The sequence below is a fragment of the Ranitomeya variabilis genome, chromosome 7, assembly GCF_051348905.1.
Source record: "Ranitomeya variabilis isolate aRanVar5 chromosome 7, aRanVar5.hap1, whole genome shotgun sequence".
Classification (NCBI taxonomy): Eukaryota; Metazoa; Chordata; class Amphibia; order Anura; family Dendrobatidae; genus Ranitomeya; species Ranitomeya variabilis.
This window is the reverse complement of record NC_135238.1, coordinates 244616597-244633474: the sequence shown is the minus strand read 5'-3', so window position 1 is coordinate 244633474 and position 16878 is coordinate 244616597. Positions and strand designations below refer to the sequence as shown.

Below are 16878 nucleotides of genomic sequence, written 5' to 3'. Positions count from 1 at the left end.
CCCCAGCTCCTCGCCCGCTCCTCTCCCGTCCCCAGCTCCTCTCCCTCTCCTCTCCAGCTCCTCTCCCGTCCCCAGCTCCTCGCCTGCTCCTCAGCTCCTCTCCTCTCCCCAGCTCCTCGCCCGTCACCAGCTCCTCGCCCGCTCCTCAGCTCCTCGCCCGCTCCCCAGCTCCCCTCCCCAGCTCCTCGCCCGCTCCCCAGCTCCTCGCCCGCTCCTCTCCCGTCCCCAGCTCCTCTCCTTCTCCTCTCCAGTCCCCAGCTCCTCGCCTGCTCCTCAGCTCCTCTCCCCAGCTCCTCGCCCGCTCCTCTCCCGTCCCCAGCTCCTCTCCAGTCCCCAGCTCCTCTCCAGTCCCCAGCTCTTCGCCTGCTCCTCAGCTCCTCTCCTCTCCCCAGCTCCTCGCCTGCTCCTCAGCTCCTCGCCCGCTCCCCAGCTCCTCGCCCGTCACCAGCTCCTCGCCCGCTCCTCAGCTCCTCGCCCGCTCCCCAGCTCCCCTCCCCAGCTCCTCGCCCGCTCCCCAGCTCCTCGCCCGCTCCTCTCCCGTCCCCAGCTCCTCTCCTTCTCCTCTCCAGTCCCCAGCTCCTCGCCTGCTCCTCAGCTCCTCTCCCCAGCTCCTCGCCCGCTCCTCTCCCGTCCCCAGCTCCTCTCCAGTCCCCAGCTCCTCTCCAGTCCCCAGCTCTTCGCCTGCTCCTCAGCTCCTCTCCTCGCCTGCTCCTCAGCTCCTCGCCCGCTCCTCGCCCGCTCCCCAGCTCCTCGCCCGCTCCCCAGCTCCTCTCCTCTCCAGTCCCCAGCTCCTCGCCTGCTCCTCAGCTCCTCTCCTCTCCCCAGCTCCTCGCCCTCTCCCCAGCTCCTCGCCCGCTCCCCAGCTCCTCGCCCGCTCCCCAGCTCCTCGCCCGTCACCAGCTCCTCTCCCGTCCCCAGCTCCTCTCCCTCTCCTCGCCCGCTCCCCAGCTCCTCGCCCGCTCCCCAGCTCCCCTCCCCAGCTCCTCACCTGCTCCCGCAGGTTCCTCACCTGGCCGTTCTTGCACAGGTCTGCCCACATGCTGGTACCGTCTCCCCCTCTCATCAGAATGTGGTAGGTGAAGTAGTAGATGCCCGGGACCTCGCAGGTGAATTTCCCGGTGCTGGGGTCATAGTGGTTCCCGACATTGGTCACGACATCGTCAAACTTGAGCAGCTCATATCCCTCGTGAGGACTCTTCAGCCCGACATAGAAGGCGATGCGGGGTCCCGGGACACTAGGAGACACAGCGGCCCCGGAGCCCCCAACTCTGCCCGGCTCGCCCCGCTCTCCCGGGGAACCGCGCAGTCCGGGGGGTCCCGGCTCTCCTGGGGGGCCACGCGGTCCCGGCTTCCCTGTCCTGCCTGGATCCCCCTTGGGCCCCTGGATGAATGGTGGCGGGGCCCCGCTGAGGTCCTGCAGAGCTTCTCCCGGGGAGCTGGGGGGCTGCCCGGTGTACGGGTCACAGATCATCCGACAGGTGCCCAGCATCTCGTAGTGTCCGGCCGCGGGCAGCGCCAGCAGAGGGGCGAGGACCACCGGTAGCAGCAGCATGACCACCGCAAGGGCAGCCAGCAGCACCGGCCGGCGGGGCACCAGGGTGAGGAGCAGCGGAGGAGACAGCGCCGAGCAGCACCGGGGACTGAGGAGGAGGAGGAGGAGACTGAGCGGAGAACAGCAGAGAAGGCAGCCCCATACAGCGCACCGGGGAGGGGACCGGGACTACAGGGGGCAGAGGACGGACACTGGGGGCAGAGGACGGACACTGGGGGCAGAGGACGGACACTGGGGGCAGAGGACGGACACTGGGGGCAGAGGACGGACACTGGGGGGCAGAGGACGGACACTGGGGGCAGAGGACGGACACGGGGGGGCAGAGGACGGACACGGGGGGGCGGAGGACGGACACTGGGGGGCGGAGGACGGACACTGGGGGCCGGAGGACGGACACTGGGGGGCAGAGGACGGACACTGGGGGGCAGAGGACGGACACTGGGGGCAGAGGACGGACACTGGGGGCAGAGGACGGACACTGGGGGCAGAGGACGGACACTGGGGGCAGAGGACGGACACTGGGGGCAGAGGACGGACACTGGGGGCAGAGGACGGACACTGGGGGCAGAGGACGGACACTGGGGGCAGAGGACGGACACTGGGGGCGGAGGACGGACACTGGGGGCAGAGGATAAGAATGGAGACCTGGGGAGCAGAGAATAGAACTGAGGACCAGGGACCTGAGGGATAAAAGCTAAGAATGGAGACCAGGGACCTGGGGGGGATGAGCAATGGGGACTAGAAAAATATAACAGGGTACCAAGATATATATCTTTCCTGTATCACAGCGGGGACTAGTAACCTGTGGGCACCAGAGGATGAGCACTGGGTATCAGGGACTTGGGGGGGGGGGGGGGGGCAGAGGAACAGTACTGGGTATCAGGGACTTTAGGGGGGCTGAGGATAAGCACTATGGACCAGGTACCTAGGCAGCAGGGAATGAGAATGTGGGGGTTAGGGACTTGGGAGGGAGAAGATGAGAACTAGGGACCAGGAACATCGGGGGTGGCAGAGGATGAGAAATGGTGAACTGTGACTAGGGGGGCAAAGGATGAGCTCTGGGGAGGAGGGACCTGGGGGGTGGGGAAGAGGATAAGCATTAGGGACCTGGGGGACAGGGGATGAGCTCTTGGGACCACTGACTTAGGAGGCAGAGGATGAGCATTGGGGACTAGGAACCTGGGGGCAGAGGATGAGAACTGGGGACCAGGGACTTGGGGGCAAATGATATGTGCTAGGGACCAGGGAGGGGCAGAGGATGACCAATTGGGACTGGGGACCTGGGTGGCAGAGGACGAGCAATGGTGACCAGGGACTTGGGGGCCAGAGGATGATCACTGGGGACTAGGGTCTTGAGAGGCAGAGAAGGAGCAATGGGACCTGTGATCTGGGGGGCAGAAGAAGAGCACTGGAGACCAGGGACCTGGGGGGGGGGCAGAGGATGGGCAAAGAATGAGCAATGGGGATCAGGGACTTGGTTGGGCAGAGGATGATGAAAGGAGCCAGAGAGTGAGCACTGGGGAATACGCACCAGGGAGGCAGAGGATGAAAACTGGAGATCAGGGACCTTGGGGGGCAGCATATGAGCAATGGGGATCTGGGTGGCAGAGAATGAGAACTGTGGACATGGGGGGCAGAGGATAAGCACTGGGGACAAGGGACCTGGGGGGCAGAGGTTGGGTACTGGGTACCAGGAATATGGGGGGCAGAGGATAAGCAATGGGGACTAGTGACTTGGGGGGCAAAGGATAAGAACTGGGCACCAGGGACCTGGGGATGAGCACATGTGACCAGTGATTTAGGAGGCAGAGGATGAGCATTAGGGACCTGGGGCAGAGGATGAGAACTGGAGACCAGGGACCTGGGGGAAGAAGATAAGTGCTAGGGATCAGGGACTGAGAGAGTTAGAGGATGAGCACTGGCGACCAGGGAAAAGGTGGGGGGTCAAAATATGAGGACTGGGGACCTCGGCGGAAGAGGATGAGCAATGGTGACTGGGGGGGGGCAGAGGATGAGCAATGGGGAAAGGGCATTAAGGGGAAAGAGGATGAGCACTGGGGACCATGAACCTGGGGGACAGAGGATGAGTTTATTGGGACGTGGGTGGCAAAAGATGAGCAATGGTGACTTGGGACCTCAGGGCCAGAGGATGATCTCTGGGGACCAGAAATCTAGGGGGAAGACAATGAGCACTGAGGGCCAGGGAACTGGGAAGCAGAGAATGAGCGCTGGAGACCAGGGACCTTGGGGGCAGAAGATGAGTGCTAGGGATCTGGGGGTAGAGGGAGAGCTCTGAGGGCCAGTTACCTGGGGGGGGCAGAGGATAAGAATGAAGACCAAGGATTTGAGGGGCAGAGGATGATCATCGGAGACCAGGGACCTGTGGGGCAGAAGATCAGAAATGGGGACCAAGACATGGAAGGGGCGCGGAGGATGAGTAATGGGGAGCAGGGACTGGATGAGAGCTGGAGACTGGGGCAGAGGATGAGCACTCTGGACATTGGATCCGGGGGCAGAGGGTCAACGCTTATACATTGTATAATTGTATATTGCACATGATTATAGAGTGCCAGGAGCAGAGCTGTGTGTGATTATAAAGTGCCAGGAGCAGAGCTGTGTGTGATTATAACAAAGTGGGAGCAGAGCTGTGTGTGATTATAGGGTGCCAGGAGCAGAGCTGTGTGTGATTATAGGGTGCCAGGAGCAGAGCTGTGTGTGATTATAAAGTGCCAGGAGCAGAGCTGTGTGTGATTATAGAGTGCCAGGAGCAGAGCTGTGTGTGATTATAAAGTGCCAGGAGCAGAGCTGTGTGTGATTATAGAGTGCCAGGAGCAGAGCTGTGTGTGATTATAGAGTGCCAGGAGCAGAGCTGTGTGTGATTATAGAGTGCCAGGAGCAGAGCTGTGTGTGATTATAGAGTGCCAAGAGCAGAGCTGTGTGTGATTATAAAGTGCCAGGAGCAGAGCTGTGTGTGATTATAAAGTGCCAGGAGCAGAGCTGTGTGTGATTATAGAGTGCCAGGAGCAGAGCTGTGTGTGATTATAGGGTGCCAGGAGCAGAGCTGTGTGTGATTATAAAGTGCCAGGAGCAGAGCTGTGTGTGATTATAGGGTGCCAGGAGCAGAGCTGTGTGTGATTATAAAGTGCCAGGAGCAGAGCTGTGTGTGATTATAAAGTGCCAGGAGCAGAGCTGTGTGTGATTATAACAAAGTGGGAGCAGAGCTGTGTGTGATTATAGGGTGCCAGGAGCAGAGCTGTGTGTGATTATAGGGTGCCAGGAGCAGAGCTGTGTGTGATTATAGGGTGACAGGAGCAGAGCTGTGTGTGATTATAAAGTGCCAGGAGCAGAGCTGTGTGCGATTATAGAGTGCCAGGAGCAGAGCTGTGTGTGATTATAACAAAGTGGGAGCAGAGCTGTGTGTGATTATAGAGTGCCAGGAGCAGAGCTGTGTGTGATTATAAAGTGCCAGGAGCAGAGCTGTGTGTGATAATAGAGTGCCAGGAGCAGAGCTGTGTGCGATTATAAAGTGCCAGGAGCAGAGCTGTGTGTGATTATAGAGTGCCAGGAGCAGAGCTGTGTGTGATTATAGAGTGCCAGGAGCAGAGCTGTGTGTGATTATAGAGTGCCAGGAGCAGAGCTGTGTGTGATTATAAAGTGCCAGGAGTGTTGTGATTTTGCTTTTTGCTCCCTCTAGTGGTCATTAGTGATTTGACTCTGGAGCTTCTGTCTTTTCCTATATCCTCACCTGGGCCGTTAGTTCAGGGGCGTTGCTATATAAGCTCCCTGGACCTTCAGTTCAATGCCTGGCATCGTTGAAATCAGAGCTAATCTGTTGTGCTCTTGTCCTATGATCCGGGTTCCTGTATTTCAAGCTAAGTCTGCTTCCTTGCTTTTTGCTTTTGTTTTGTTTGGTATTTTTGTCCAGCTTGTTCCAATCTGTATCCTGACCTTTGCTGGAAGCTCTAGGGGGCTGGTGTTCTCCCCCCGGACCGTTAGACGGTTCGGGGGTTCTTGAATCTCCAGCGTGGATTTTTATAGGGTTTTTGTTGACCAGATAAGTTATCTTGCTATATTCTGCTATTAGTAAGCTGGCCTCTCTTTGCTGAACCTGGTTCATTTCTGTGTTTGTCATTAACTCTTACCTCACCGTTATTATTTGTGGGGGGCTCGTATCTTACTTTGGGGTCCCTTTCTCTGGAGGCAAGAGAGGTCTTTGTTTTCTTCTCCTAGGGGTAGTTAGATTCTCCGGCTGGCGCGAGTCATCTAGCGATCACCGTAGGCATGATCCCCGGCTACTTCTAGTGTTGGCGTTAGGAGTAGATATATGGTCAACCCAGTTACCACTGCCATATGAGCTGGATTTTTGAATCTCGCAGACTTACACGTTCCTCTGAGACCCTGTCCACTGGGGTCATAACACAGGAGCAGAGCTGTGTGTGATTATAAAGTGCCAGGAGCAGAGCTGTGTGTGATTATAAAGTGCCAGGAGCAGAGCTGTGTGTGATTATAACAAAGTGGGAGCAGAGCTGTGTGTGATTATAGAGTGCCAGGAGCAGAGCTGTGTGTGATTATAGGGTGCCAGGAGCAGAGCTGTGTGTGATTATAGGGTGCCGGGAGCAGAGCTGTGTGTGATTATAAAGTGCCAGGAGCAGAGCTGTGTGTGATTATAAAGTGCCAGGAGCAGAGCTGTGTGTGATTATAGAGTGCCAGGAGCAGAGCTGTATGTAATTATAAAGTGCCAGGAGCAGAGCTGTGTGTGATTATAAAGTGCCAGGAGCAGAGCTGTGTGTGATTATAGGGTGCCAGGAGCAGAGCTGTGTGTGATTATAGAGTGCCAGGAGCAGAGCTGTGTGTGATTATAGAGTGCCAGGAGCAGAGCTGTGTGCGATTATAGAGTGCCAGGAGCAGAGCTGTGTGCGATTATAGAGTGCCAGGAGCAGAGCTGTGTGCGATTATAGAGTGCCAGGAGCAGAGCTGTGTGCGATTATAGAGTGCCAGGAGCAGAGCTGTGTGTGACTATAGGATGCCAGGAGCAGAGCTGTGTGTGACTATAGGGTGCCAGGAGCAGAGCTGTGTGTGATTATAGGGTGCCAGGAGCAGAGCTGTGTGTGATTATAACAAAGTGGGAGCAGAGCTGTGTGTGATTATAGGGTGCCAGGAGCAGAGCTGTGTGTGATTATAGAGTGCCAGGAGCAGAGCTGTGTGTGATTATAAAGTGCCAGGAGCAGAGCTGTGTGTGATTATAAAGTGCCAGGAGCAGAGCTGTGTGTGATTATAAAGTGCCAGGAGCAGAGCTGTGTGTGATTATAGGGTGCCAGGAGCAGAGCTGTGTGTGATTATAGAGTGCCAGGAGCAGAGCTGTGTGCGATTATAGGGTGCCAGGAGCAGAGCTGTGTGTGATTATAGGGTGCCAGGAGCAGAGCTGTGTGTGATTATAAAGTGTCAGGAGCAGAGCTGTGTGCGATTATAGAGTGCCAGGAGTAGAGCTGTGTGTGATTATAAAGTGCCAGGAGCAGAGCTGTGTGTGATTATAGGGTGCCAGGAGCAGAGCTGTGTGTGATTATAAAGTGCCAGGAGCAGAGCTGTGTGTGATTATAGAGTGCCAGGAGTAGAGCTGTGTGTGATTATAAAGTGCCAGGAGCAGAGCTGTGTGTGATTATAGGGTGCCAGGAGCAGAGCTGTGTGTGATTATAAAGTGCCAGGAGCAGAGCTGTGTGTGATTATAGGGTGCCAGGAGCAGAGCTGTGTGTGATTATAACAAAGTGGGAGCAGAGCTGTGTGTGATTATAGGGTGCCAGGAGCAGAGCTGTGTGTGATTATAGGGTGCCAGGAGCAGAGCTGTGTGTGATTATAGGGTGACAGGAGCAGAGCTGTGTGTGATTATGAAGTGCCAGGAGCAGAGCTGTGTGCGATTATAGAGTGCCAGGAGCAGAGCTGTGTGTGATTATAACAAAGTGGGAGCAGAGCTGTGTGTGATTATAGAGTGCCAGGAGCAGAGCTGTGTGTGATTATAAAGTGCCAGGAGCAGAGCTGTGTGCGATTATAAAGTGCCAGGAGCAGAGCTGTGTGTGATTATAGAGTGCCAGGAGCAGAGCTGTGTGTGATTATAGAGTGCCAGGAGCAGAGCTGTGTGTGATTATAGAGTGCCAGGAGCAGAGCTGTGTGTGATTATAAAGTGCCAGGAGTGTTGTGATTTTGCTTTTTGCTCCCTCTAGTGGTCATTAGTGATTTGACTCTGGAGCTTCTGTCTTTTCCTATATCCTCACCTGGGCCGTTAGTTCAGGGGCGTTGCTATATAAGCTCCCTGGACCTTCAGTTCAATGCCTGGCATCGTTGAAATCAGAGCTAATCTGTTGTGCTCTTGTCCTATGATCCGGGTTCCTGTATTTCAAGCTAAGTCTGCTTCCTTGCTTTTTGCTTTTGTTTTGTTTGGTATTTTTGTCCAGCTTGTTCCAATCTGTATCCTGATCTTTGCTGGAAGCTCTAGGGGGCTGGTGTTCTCCCCCCGGACCGTTAGACGGTTCGGGGGTTCTTGAATCTCCAGCGTGGATTTTTATAGGGTTTTTGTTGACCAGATAAGTTATCTTGCTATATTCTGCTATTAGTAAGCTGGCCTCTCTTTGCTGAACCTGGTTCATTTCTGTGTTTGTCATTAACTCTTACCTCACCGTTATTATTTGTGGGGGGCTCGTATCTTGCTTTGGGGTCCCTTTCTCTGGAGGCAAGAGAGGTCTTTGTTTTCTTCTCCTAGGGGTAGTTAGATTCTCCGGCTGGCACGAGTCATCTAGCGATCACCGTAGGCATGATCCCCGGCTACTTCTAGTGTTGGCGTTAGGAGTAGCTATTTGGTCAACCCAGTTACCACAGCCCTATGAGCTGGATTTTTGAATCTCGCAGACTTACACGTTCCTCTGAGACCCTGTCCACTGGGGTCATAACACAGGAGCAGAGCTGTGTGTGATTATAAAGTGCCAGGAGCAGAGCTGTGTGTGATAATAGGGTGCCAGGAGCAGAGCTGTGTGTGATTATAGGGTGCCAGGAGCAGAGCTGTGTGTGATTATAAAGTGCCAGGAGCAGAGCTGTGTGTGATTATAAAGTGCCAGGAGCAGAGCTGTGTGTGATTATAAAGTGCCAGGAGCAGAGCTGTGTGTGATTATAGGGTGCCAGGAGCAGAGCTGTGTGTGATTATAAAGTGCCAGGAGCAGAGCTGTGTGTGATTATAACAAAGTGGGAGCAGAGCTGTGTGTGATTATAGAGAGCCAGGAGCAGAGCTGTGTGTGATTATAAAGTGCCGGGAGCAGAGTTGTGTGTGATTATAAAGTGCCAGGAGCAGAGCTGTGTGTGATTATAAAGTGCCAGGAGCAGAGCTGTGTGTGATTATAGAGTGCCAGGAGCAGAGCTGTATGTAATTATAAAGTGCCAGGAGCAGAGCTGTGTGTGATTATAAAGTGCCAGGAGCAGAGCTGTGTGTGATTATAGAGTGCCAGGAGCAGAGCTGTGTGCGATTATAGAGTGCCAGGAGCAGAGCTGTGTGCGATTATAGAGTGCCAGGAGCAGAGCTGTGTGCGATTATAGAGTGCCAGGAGCAGAGCTGTGTGCGATTATAGAGTGCCAGGAGCAGAGCTGTGTGCGATTATAGAGTGCCAGGAGCAGAGCTGTGTGCGATTATAGAGTGCCAGGAGCAGAGCTGTGTGCGATTATAGAGTGCCAGGAGCAGAGCTGTGTGCGATTATAGAGTGCCACGAGCAGAGCTGTGTGTGATTATAGAGTGCCAGGAGCAGAGCTGTGTGTGATTACAAAGTGCCAGGAGCAGAGCTGTGTGTGATTATAGGGTGCCAGGAGCAGAGCTGTGTGTGATTATAACAAAGTGGGAGCAGAGCTGTGTGTGATTATAGGGTGCCAGGAGCAGAGCTGTGTGTGATTATAGGGTGCCAGGAGCAGAGCTGTGTGTGATTATAGGGTGCCAGGAGCAGAGCTGTGTGTGATTATAACAAAGTGGGAGCAGAGCTGTGTGTGATTATAGAGTGCCAGGAGCAGAGCTGTGTGTGATTATAAAGTGCCAGGAGCAGAGCTGTGTGTGATTATAAAGTGCCAGGAGCAGAGCTGTGTGTGATTATAAAGTGCCAGGAGCAGAGCTGTGTGTGATTATAAAGTGCCAGGAGCAGAGCTGTGTGTGATTATAGAGTGCCAGGAGCAGAGCTGTGTGTGATTATAGAGTGCCAGGAGCAGAGCTGTGTGTGATTATAAAGTGCCAGGAGCAGAGCTGTGTGTGATTATAAAATGCCAGGAGCAGAGCTGTGTGTGATTATAAAGTGCCAGGAGCAGAGCTGTGTGTGATTATAGAGTGCCAGGAGCAGAGCTGTGTGCGATTATAGAGTGCCAGGAGCAGAGCTGTGTGCGATTATAGGGTGCCAGGAGCAGAGCTGTGTGTGATTATAGGGTGCCAGGAGCAGAGCTGTGTGTGATTATAGGGTGCCAGGAGCAGAGCTGTGTGTGAATACAAAGTGCCAGGAGCAGAGCTGTGTGCGATTATAGAGTGCCAGGAGCAGAGCTGTGTGTGATTATAACAAAGTGGGAGCAGAGCGGTGTGTGATTATAGGGTGCCAGGAGCAGAGCTGTGTGTGATTATAGAGTGCCAGGAGCAGAGCTGTGTGCGATTATAGAGTGCCAGGAGCAGAGCTGTGTGCGATTATAGAGTGCCAGGAGCAGAGCTGTGTGCGATTATAGAGTGCCAGGAGCAGAGCTGTGTGCGATTATAGAGTGCCAGGAGCAGAGCTGTGTGCCATTATAGAGTGCCAGGAGCAGAGCTGTGTGCGATTATAGAGTGCCAGGAGCAGAGCTGTGTGTGATTATAAAGTGCCAGGAGCAGAGCTGTGTGTGACTATAGGGTGCCACGAGCAGAGCTGTGTGTGATTATAGGGTGCTAGGAGCAGAGCTGTGTGTGATTATAGGGTGCCAGGAGCAGAGCTGTGTGTGATTATAGGGTGCCAGGAGCAGAGCTGTGTGTGATTATAGGGTGCCAGAAGCAGAGCTGTGTGCGATTATAGGGTGCCAGGAGCAGAGCTGTGTGTGATTACAAAGTGCCAGGAGCAGAGCTGTGTGCGATTATAGAGTGCCAGGAGCAGAGCTGTGTGTGATTATAACAAAGTGGGAGCAGAGCTGTGTGTGATTATAGGGTGCCAGGAGCAGAGCTGTGTGTGATTATAGGGTGCCAGGAGCAGAGCTGTGTGTGATTATAGGGTGCCAGGAGCAGAGCTGTGTGTGATTATAACAAAGTGGGAGCAGAGCTGTGTGTGATTATAAAGTGCCAGGAGCAGAGCTGTGTGTGATTATAAAGTGCCAGGAGCAGAGCTGTGTGTGATTATAAAGTGCCAGGAGCAGAGCTGTGTGTGATTATAAAGTGCCAGGAGCAGAGCTGTGTGTGATTATAAAGTGCCAGGAGCAGAGCTGTGTGTGATTACAAAGTGCCAGGAGCAGAGCTGTGTGTGATTATAAAGTGCCAGGAGCAGAGCTGTGTGTGATTATAAAGTGCCAGGAGCAGAGCTGTGTGTGATTATAGAGTGCCAGGAGCAGAGCTGTGTGTGATTATAAAGTGCCAGGAGCAGAGCTGTGTGTGATTATAAAGTGCCAGGAGCAGAGCTGTGTGTGATTACAAAGTGCCAGGAGCAGAGCTGTGTGTGATTATAAAGTGCCAGGAGCAGAGCTGTGTGTGATTACAAAGTGCCAGGAGCAGAGCTGTGTGTGATTATAAAGTGCCAGGAGCAGAGCTGTGTGTGATTATAAAGTGCCAGGAGCAGAGCTGTGTGTGATTATAGAGTGTCAGGAGCAGAGCTGTGTGTGATTATAAAGTGCCAGGAGCAGAGCTGTGTGCGATTATAGGGTGCCAGGAGCAGAGCTGTGTGTGATTATAGGGTGCCAGGAGCAGAGCTGTGTGTGAATACAAAGTGCCAGGAGCAGAGCTGTGTGCGATTATAGAGTGCCAGGAGCAGAGCTGTGTGTGATTATAACAAAGTGGGAGCAGAGCGGTGTGTGATTATAGGGTGCCAGGAGCAGAGCTGTGTGTGATTATAACAAAGTGGGAGCAGAGCGGTGTGTGATTATAGGGTGCCAGGAGCAGAGCTGTGTGTGATTATAGAGTGCCAGGAGCAGAGCTGTGTGTGATTATAGGGTGCCAGGAGCAGAGCTGTGTGTGATTATAACAAAGTGGGAGCAGAGCGGTGTGTGATTATAGGGTGCCAGGAGCAGAGCTGTGTGTGATTATAGAGTGCCAGGAGCAGAGCTGTGTGTGATTATAGGGTGCCAGGAGCAGAGCTGTGTGTGATTATAGAGTGCCAGGAGCAGAGCTGTGTGTGATTATAGGGTGCCAGGAGCAGAGCTGTGTGTGATTATAACAAAGTGGGAGCAGAGCTGTGTGTGATTATAGAGTGCCAGGAGCAGAGCTGTGTGTGATTATAGAGTGCCAGGAGCAGAGCTGTGTGTGATTTTAAAGTGCCAGGAGCAGAGCTATGTGTGATTATAAAGTGCCAGGAGCAGAGCTGTGTGTGATTATAGAGTGCCAGGAGCAGAGCTGTGTGTGATTATAGGGTGCCAGGAGCAGAGCTGTGTGTGATTATAGAGTGCCAGGAGCAGAGCTGTGTGTCATTATAAAGTGCCAGGAGCAGAGCTGTGTGTGATTATAAAGTGCCAGGAGCAGAGCTGTGTGCGATTATAGAGTGCCAGGAGCAGAGCTATGTGTGATTATAAAGTGCCAGGAGCAGAGCTGTGTGTGATTATAGAGTGCCAGGAGCAGAGCTGTGTGCGATTATAGAGTGCCAGGAGCAGAGCTGTGTGTGATTATAAACTGCCAGGAGCAGAGCTGTGTGTGATTATAAAGTGCCAGGAGCAGAGCTGTGTGCGATTATAGAGTGCCAGGAGCAGAGCTATGTGTGATTATAAAGTGCCAGGAGCAGAGCTGTGTGTGACTATAGAGTGCCAGGAGCAGAGCTGTGTGTGATTATAGAGTGCCAGGAGCAGAGCTGTGTGTGATTATAGGGTGCCAGGAGCAGAGCTGTGTGTGATTATAAAGTGCTAGGAGCAGAGCTGTGTGTGATTATAGAGTGCCAGGAGCAGAGCTGTGTGTGATTATAACAAAGTGGGAGCAGAGCTGTGTGTGATTATAGAGTGCCAGGAGCAGAGCTGTGTGTGATTATAGAGTGCCAGGAGCAGAGCTGTGTGCGATTATAGAGTGCCAGGAGCAGAGCTGTGTGTGATTATAAAGTGCCAGGAGCAGAGCTGTGTGTGATTATAGGGTGCCAGGAGCAGAGCTGTGTGTGACTATAGAGTGCCAGGAGCAGAGCTGTGTGCGATTATAGAGTGCCAGGAGCAGAGCTGTGTGTGATTATAGAGTGCCAGGAGCAGAGCTGTGTGTGATTATAAAGTGCCAGGAGCAGAGCTGTGTGCGATTATAGAGTGCCAGGAGCAGAGCTGTGTGCGATTATAGAGTGCCAGGAGCAGAGCTGTGTGCGATTATAGAGTGCCAGGAGCAGAGCTGTGTGCGATTATAGAGTGCCAGGAGCAGAGCTGTGTGCGATTATAGGGTGCCAGGAGCAGAGCTGTGTGTGATTATAGAGTGCCAGGAGCAGAGCTGTGTGTGATTATAGGGTGCCAGGAGCAGAGCTGTGTGTGATTATAACAAAGTGGGAGCAGAGCTGTGTGTGATTATAGGGTGCCAGGAGCAGAGCTGTGTGTGATTATAGGGTGCCAGGAGCAGAGCTGTGTGTGATTATAACAAAGTGGGAGCAGAGCTGTGTGTGATTATAGGGTGCCAGGAGCAGAGCTGTGTGTGATTATAGGGTGCCAGGAGCAGAGCTGTGTGTGATTATAGGGTGCCAGGAGCAGAGCTGTGTGTGATTATAACAAAGTGGGAGCAGAGCTGTGTGTGATTATAGAGTGCCAGGAGTAGAGCTGTCTGTGATTATAAAGTGCCAGGAGCAGAGCTGTGTGTGATTATAAAGTGCCAGGAGCAGAGCTGTGTGTGATTATAAAGTGCCAGGAGCAGAGCTGTGTGTGATTATAAAGTGCCAGGAGCAGAGCTGTGTGTGATTATAGAGTGCCAGGAGCAGAGCTGTGTGTGATTATAAAGTGCCAGGAGCAGAGCTGTGTGCGATTATAGAGTGCCAGGAGCAGAGCTGTGTGCGATTATAGGGTGCCAGGAGCAGAGCTGTGTGTGATTATAGGGTGCCAGGAGCAGAGCTGTGTGTGATTATAGGGTGCCAGGAGCAGAGCTGTGTGTAAATACAAAGTGCCAGGAGCAGAGCTGTGTGCGATTATAGAGTGCCAGGAGCAGAGCTGTGTGTGATTATAACAAAGTGGGAGCAGAGCGGTGTGTGATTATAGGGTGCCAGGAGCAGAGCTGTGTGTGATTATAGAGTGCCAGGAGCAGAGCTGTGTGTGATTATAGAGTGCCAGGAGCAGAGCTGTGTGCGATTATAGAGTGCCAGGAGCAGAGCTGTGTGCGATTATAGAGTGCCAGGAGCAGAGCTGTGTGCGATTATAGAGTGCCAGGAGCAGAGCTGTGTGCCATTATAGAGTGCCAGGAGCAGAGCTGTGTGCGATTATAGAGTGCCAGGAGCAGAGCTGTGTGCGATTATAGGGTGCCAGGAGCAGAGCTGTGTGCGATTATAGGGTGCCAGAAGCAGAGCTGTGTGCGATTATAGGGTGCCAGGAGCAGAGCTGTGTGTGATTACAAAGTGCCAGGAGCAGAGCTGTGTGCGATTATAGAGTGCCAGGAGCAGAGCTGTGTGTGATTATAACAAAGTGGGAGCAGAGCTGTGTGTGATTATAGGGTGCCAGGAGCAGAGCTGTGTGTGATTATAGGGTGCCAGGAGCAGAGCTGTGTGTGATTATAGGGTGCCACGAGCAGAGCTGTGTGTGATTATAGGGTGCTAGGAGCAGAGCTGTGTGTGATTATAGGGTGCCAGGAGCAGAGCTGTGTGTGATTATAGGGTGCCAGGAGCAGAGCTGTGTGTGATTATAGGGTGCCAGGAGCAGAGCTGTGTGCGATTATAGGGTGCCAGAAGCAGAGCTGTGTGCGATTATAGGGTGCCAGGAGCAGAGCTGTGTGTGATTACAAAGTGCCAGGAGCAGAGCTGTGTGCGATTATAGAGTGCCAGGAGCAGAGCTGTGTGTGATTATAACAAAGTGGGAGCAGAGCTGTGTGTGATTATAGGGTGCCAGGAGCAGAGCTGTGTGTGATTATAAAGTGCCAGGAGTAGAGCTGTGTGTGATTATAAAGTGCCAGGAGCAGAGCTGTGTGTGATTATAGGGTGCCAGGAGCAGAGCTGTGTGTGATTATAGGGTGCCAGGAGCAGAGCTGTGTGTGATTATAACAAAGTGGGAGCAGAGCTGTGTGTGATTATAGAGTGCCAGGAGTAGAGCTGTCTGTGATTATAAAGTGCCAGGAGCAGAGTTGTGTGTGATTATAAAGTGCCAGGAGCAGAGCTGTCTGTGATTATAAAGTGCCAGGAGCAGAGCTGTGTGTGATTATAAAGTGCCAGGAGCAGAGCTGTGTGTGATTATAAAGTGCCAGGAGCAGAGCTGTGTGTGATTACAAAGTGCCAGGAGCAGAGCTGTGTGTGATTATAAAGTGCCAGGAGCAGAGATGTGTGTGATTATAAAGTGCCAGGAGCAGAGCTGTGTGTGATTATAGAGTGCCAGGAGCAGAGTTGTGTGTGATTATAAAGTGCCAGGAGCAGAGCTGTGTGTGATTATAGAGTGCCAGGAGCAGAGCTGTGTGCGATTATAGAGTGCCAGGAGCAGAGCTGTGTGCGATTATAGAGTGCCAGGATCAGAGCTGTGTGCGATTATAGGGTGCCAGGAGCAGAGCTGTGTGTGATTATAGGGTGCCAGGGGCAGAGCTGTGTGTGATTATAGGGTGCCAGGAGCAGAGCTGTGTGTGAGTACAAAGTGCCAGGAGCAGAGCTGTGTGCGATTATAGAGTGCCAGGAGCAGAGCTGTGTGTGATTATAACAAAGTGGGAGCAGAGCTGTGTGTGATTATAACAAAGTGGGAGCAGAGCGGTGTGTGATTATAGGGTGCCAGGAGCAGAGCTGTGTGTGATTATAGAGTGCCAGGAGCAGAGCTGTGTGTGATTATAGGGTGCCAGGAGCAGAGCTGTGTGTGATTATAGAGTGCCAGGAGCAGAGCTGTGTGTGATTATAACAAAGTGGGAGCAGAGCGGTGTGTGATTATAGGGTGCCAGGAGCAGAGCTGTGTGTGATTATAGAGTGCCAGGAGCAGAGCTGTGTGTGATTATAGGGTGCCAGGAGCAGAGCTGTGTGTGATTATAACAAAGTGGGAGCAGAGCGGTGTGTGATTATAGGGTGCCAGGAGCAGAGCTGTGTGTGATTATAGAGTGCCAGGAGCAGAGCTGTGTGTGATTATAGGGTGCCAGGAGCAGAGCTGTGTGTGATTATAACAAAGTGGGAGCAGAGCTGTGTGTGATTATAGAGTGCCAGGAGCAGAGCTGTGTGTGATTATAGAGTGCCAGGAGCAGAGCTGTGTGTGATTTTAAAGTGCCAGGAGCAGAGCTATGTGTGATTATAAAGTGCCAGGAGCAGAGCTGTGTGTGATTATAGAGTGCCAGGAGCAGAGCTGTGTGTCATTATAAAGTGCCAGGAGCAGAGCTGTGTGTGATTATAAAGTGCCAGGAGCAGAGCTGTGTGCGATTATAGAGTGCCAGGAGCAGAGCTGTGTGCGATTATAGAGTGCCAGGAGCAGAGCTGTGTGTGATTATAAAGTGCCAGGAGCAGAGCTGTGTGTGATTATAAAGTGCCAGGAGCAGAGCTGTGTGCGATTATAGAGTGCCAGGAGCAGAGCTATGTGTGATTATAAAGTGCCAGGAGCAGAGCTGTGTGTGACTATAGAGTGCCAGGAGCAGAGCTGTGTGTGATTATAGAGTGCCAGGAGCAGAGCTGTGTGTGATTATAGGGTGCCAGGAGCAGAGCTGTGTGTGATTATAAAGTGCTAGGAGCAGAGCTGTGTGTGATTATAGAGTGCCAGGAGCAGAGCTGTGTGTGATTATAACAAAGTGGGAGCAGAGCTGTGTGTGATTATAGAGTGCCAGGAGCAGAGCTGTGTGTGATTATAGAGTGCCAGGAGCAGAGCTGTGTGTGATTATAAAGTGCCAGGAGCAGAGCTGTGTGCGATTATAGAGTGCCAGGAGCAGAGCTGTGTGTGATTATAAAGTGCCAGGAGCAGAGCTGTGTGTGATTATAGGGTGCCAGGAGCAGAGCTGTGTGTGACTATAGAGTGCCAGGAGCAGAGCTGTGTGCGATTATAGAGTGCCA

General features: G+C 53.0%; 1 protein-coding gene across 3 annotated transcripts in view; it reads right to left on the bottom strand.

The window, feature by feature from the left end:
• C1QL2 (complement C1q like 2) overlaps positions 1 to 1648 on the bottom strand; it is an 82388-nt gene extending 80740 nt beyond the window's left edge. For 2 of the 3 annotated variants that reach the window (XR_013217890.1, XM_077273419.1), the window contains exon 1: positions 1010 to 1648. Coding sequence is in view for 2 of the 3 variants with exons in the window: in XM_077273419.1 (XP_077129534.1) it covers positions 1010 to 1552 (543 nt within the window). In the remaining variant the exon portion in view is untranslated. Of the gene's footprint in view, positions 1 to 988 lie in introns of all 3 variants that reach the window. The other variant, XM_077273418.1, reaches the window with a different exon arrangement.
• Between the last annotated feature and the right edge of the window lie 15230 nt (positions 1649 to 16878).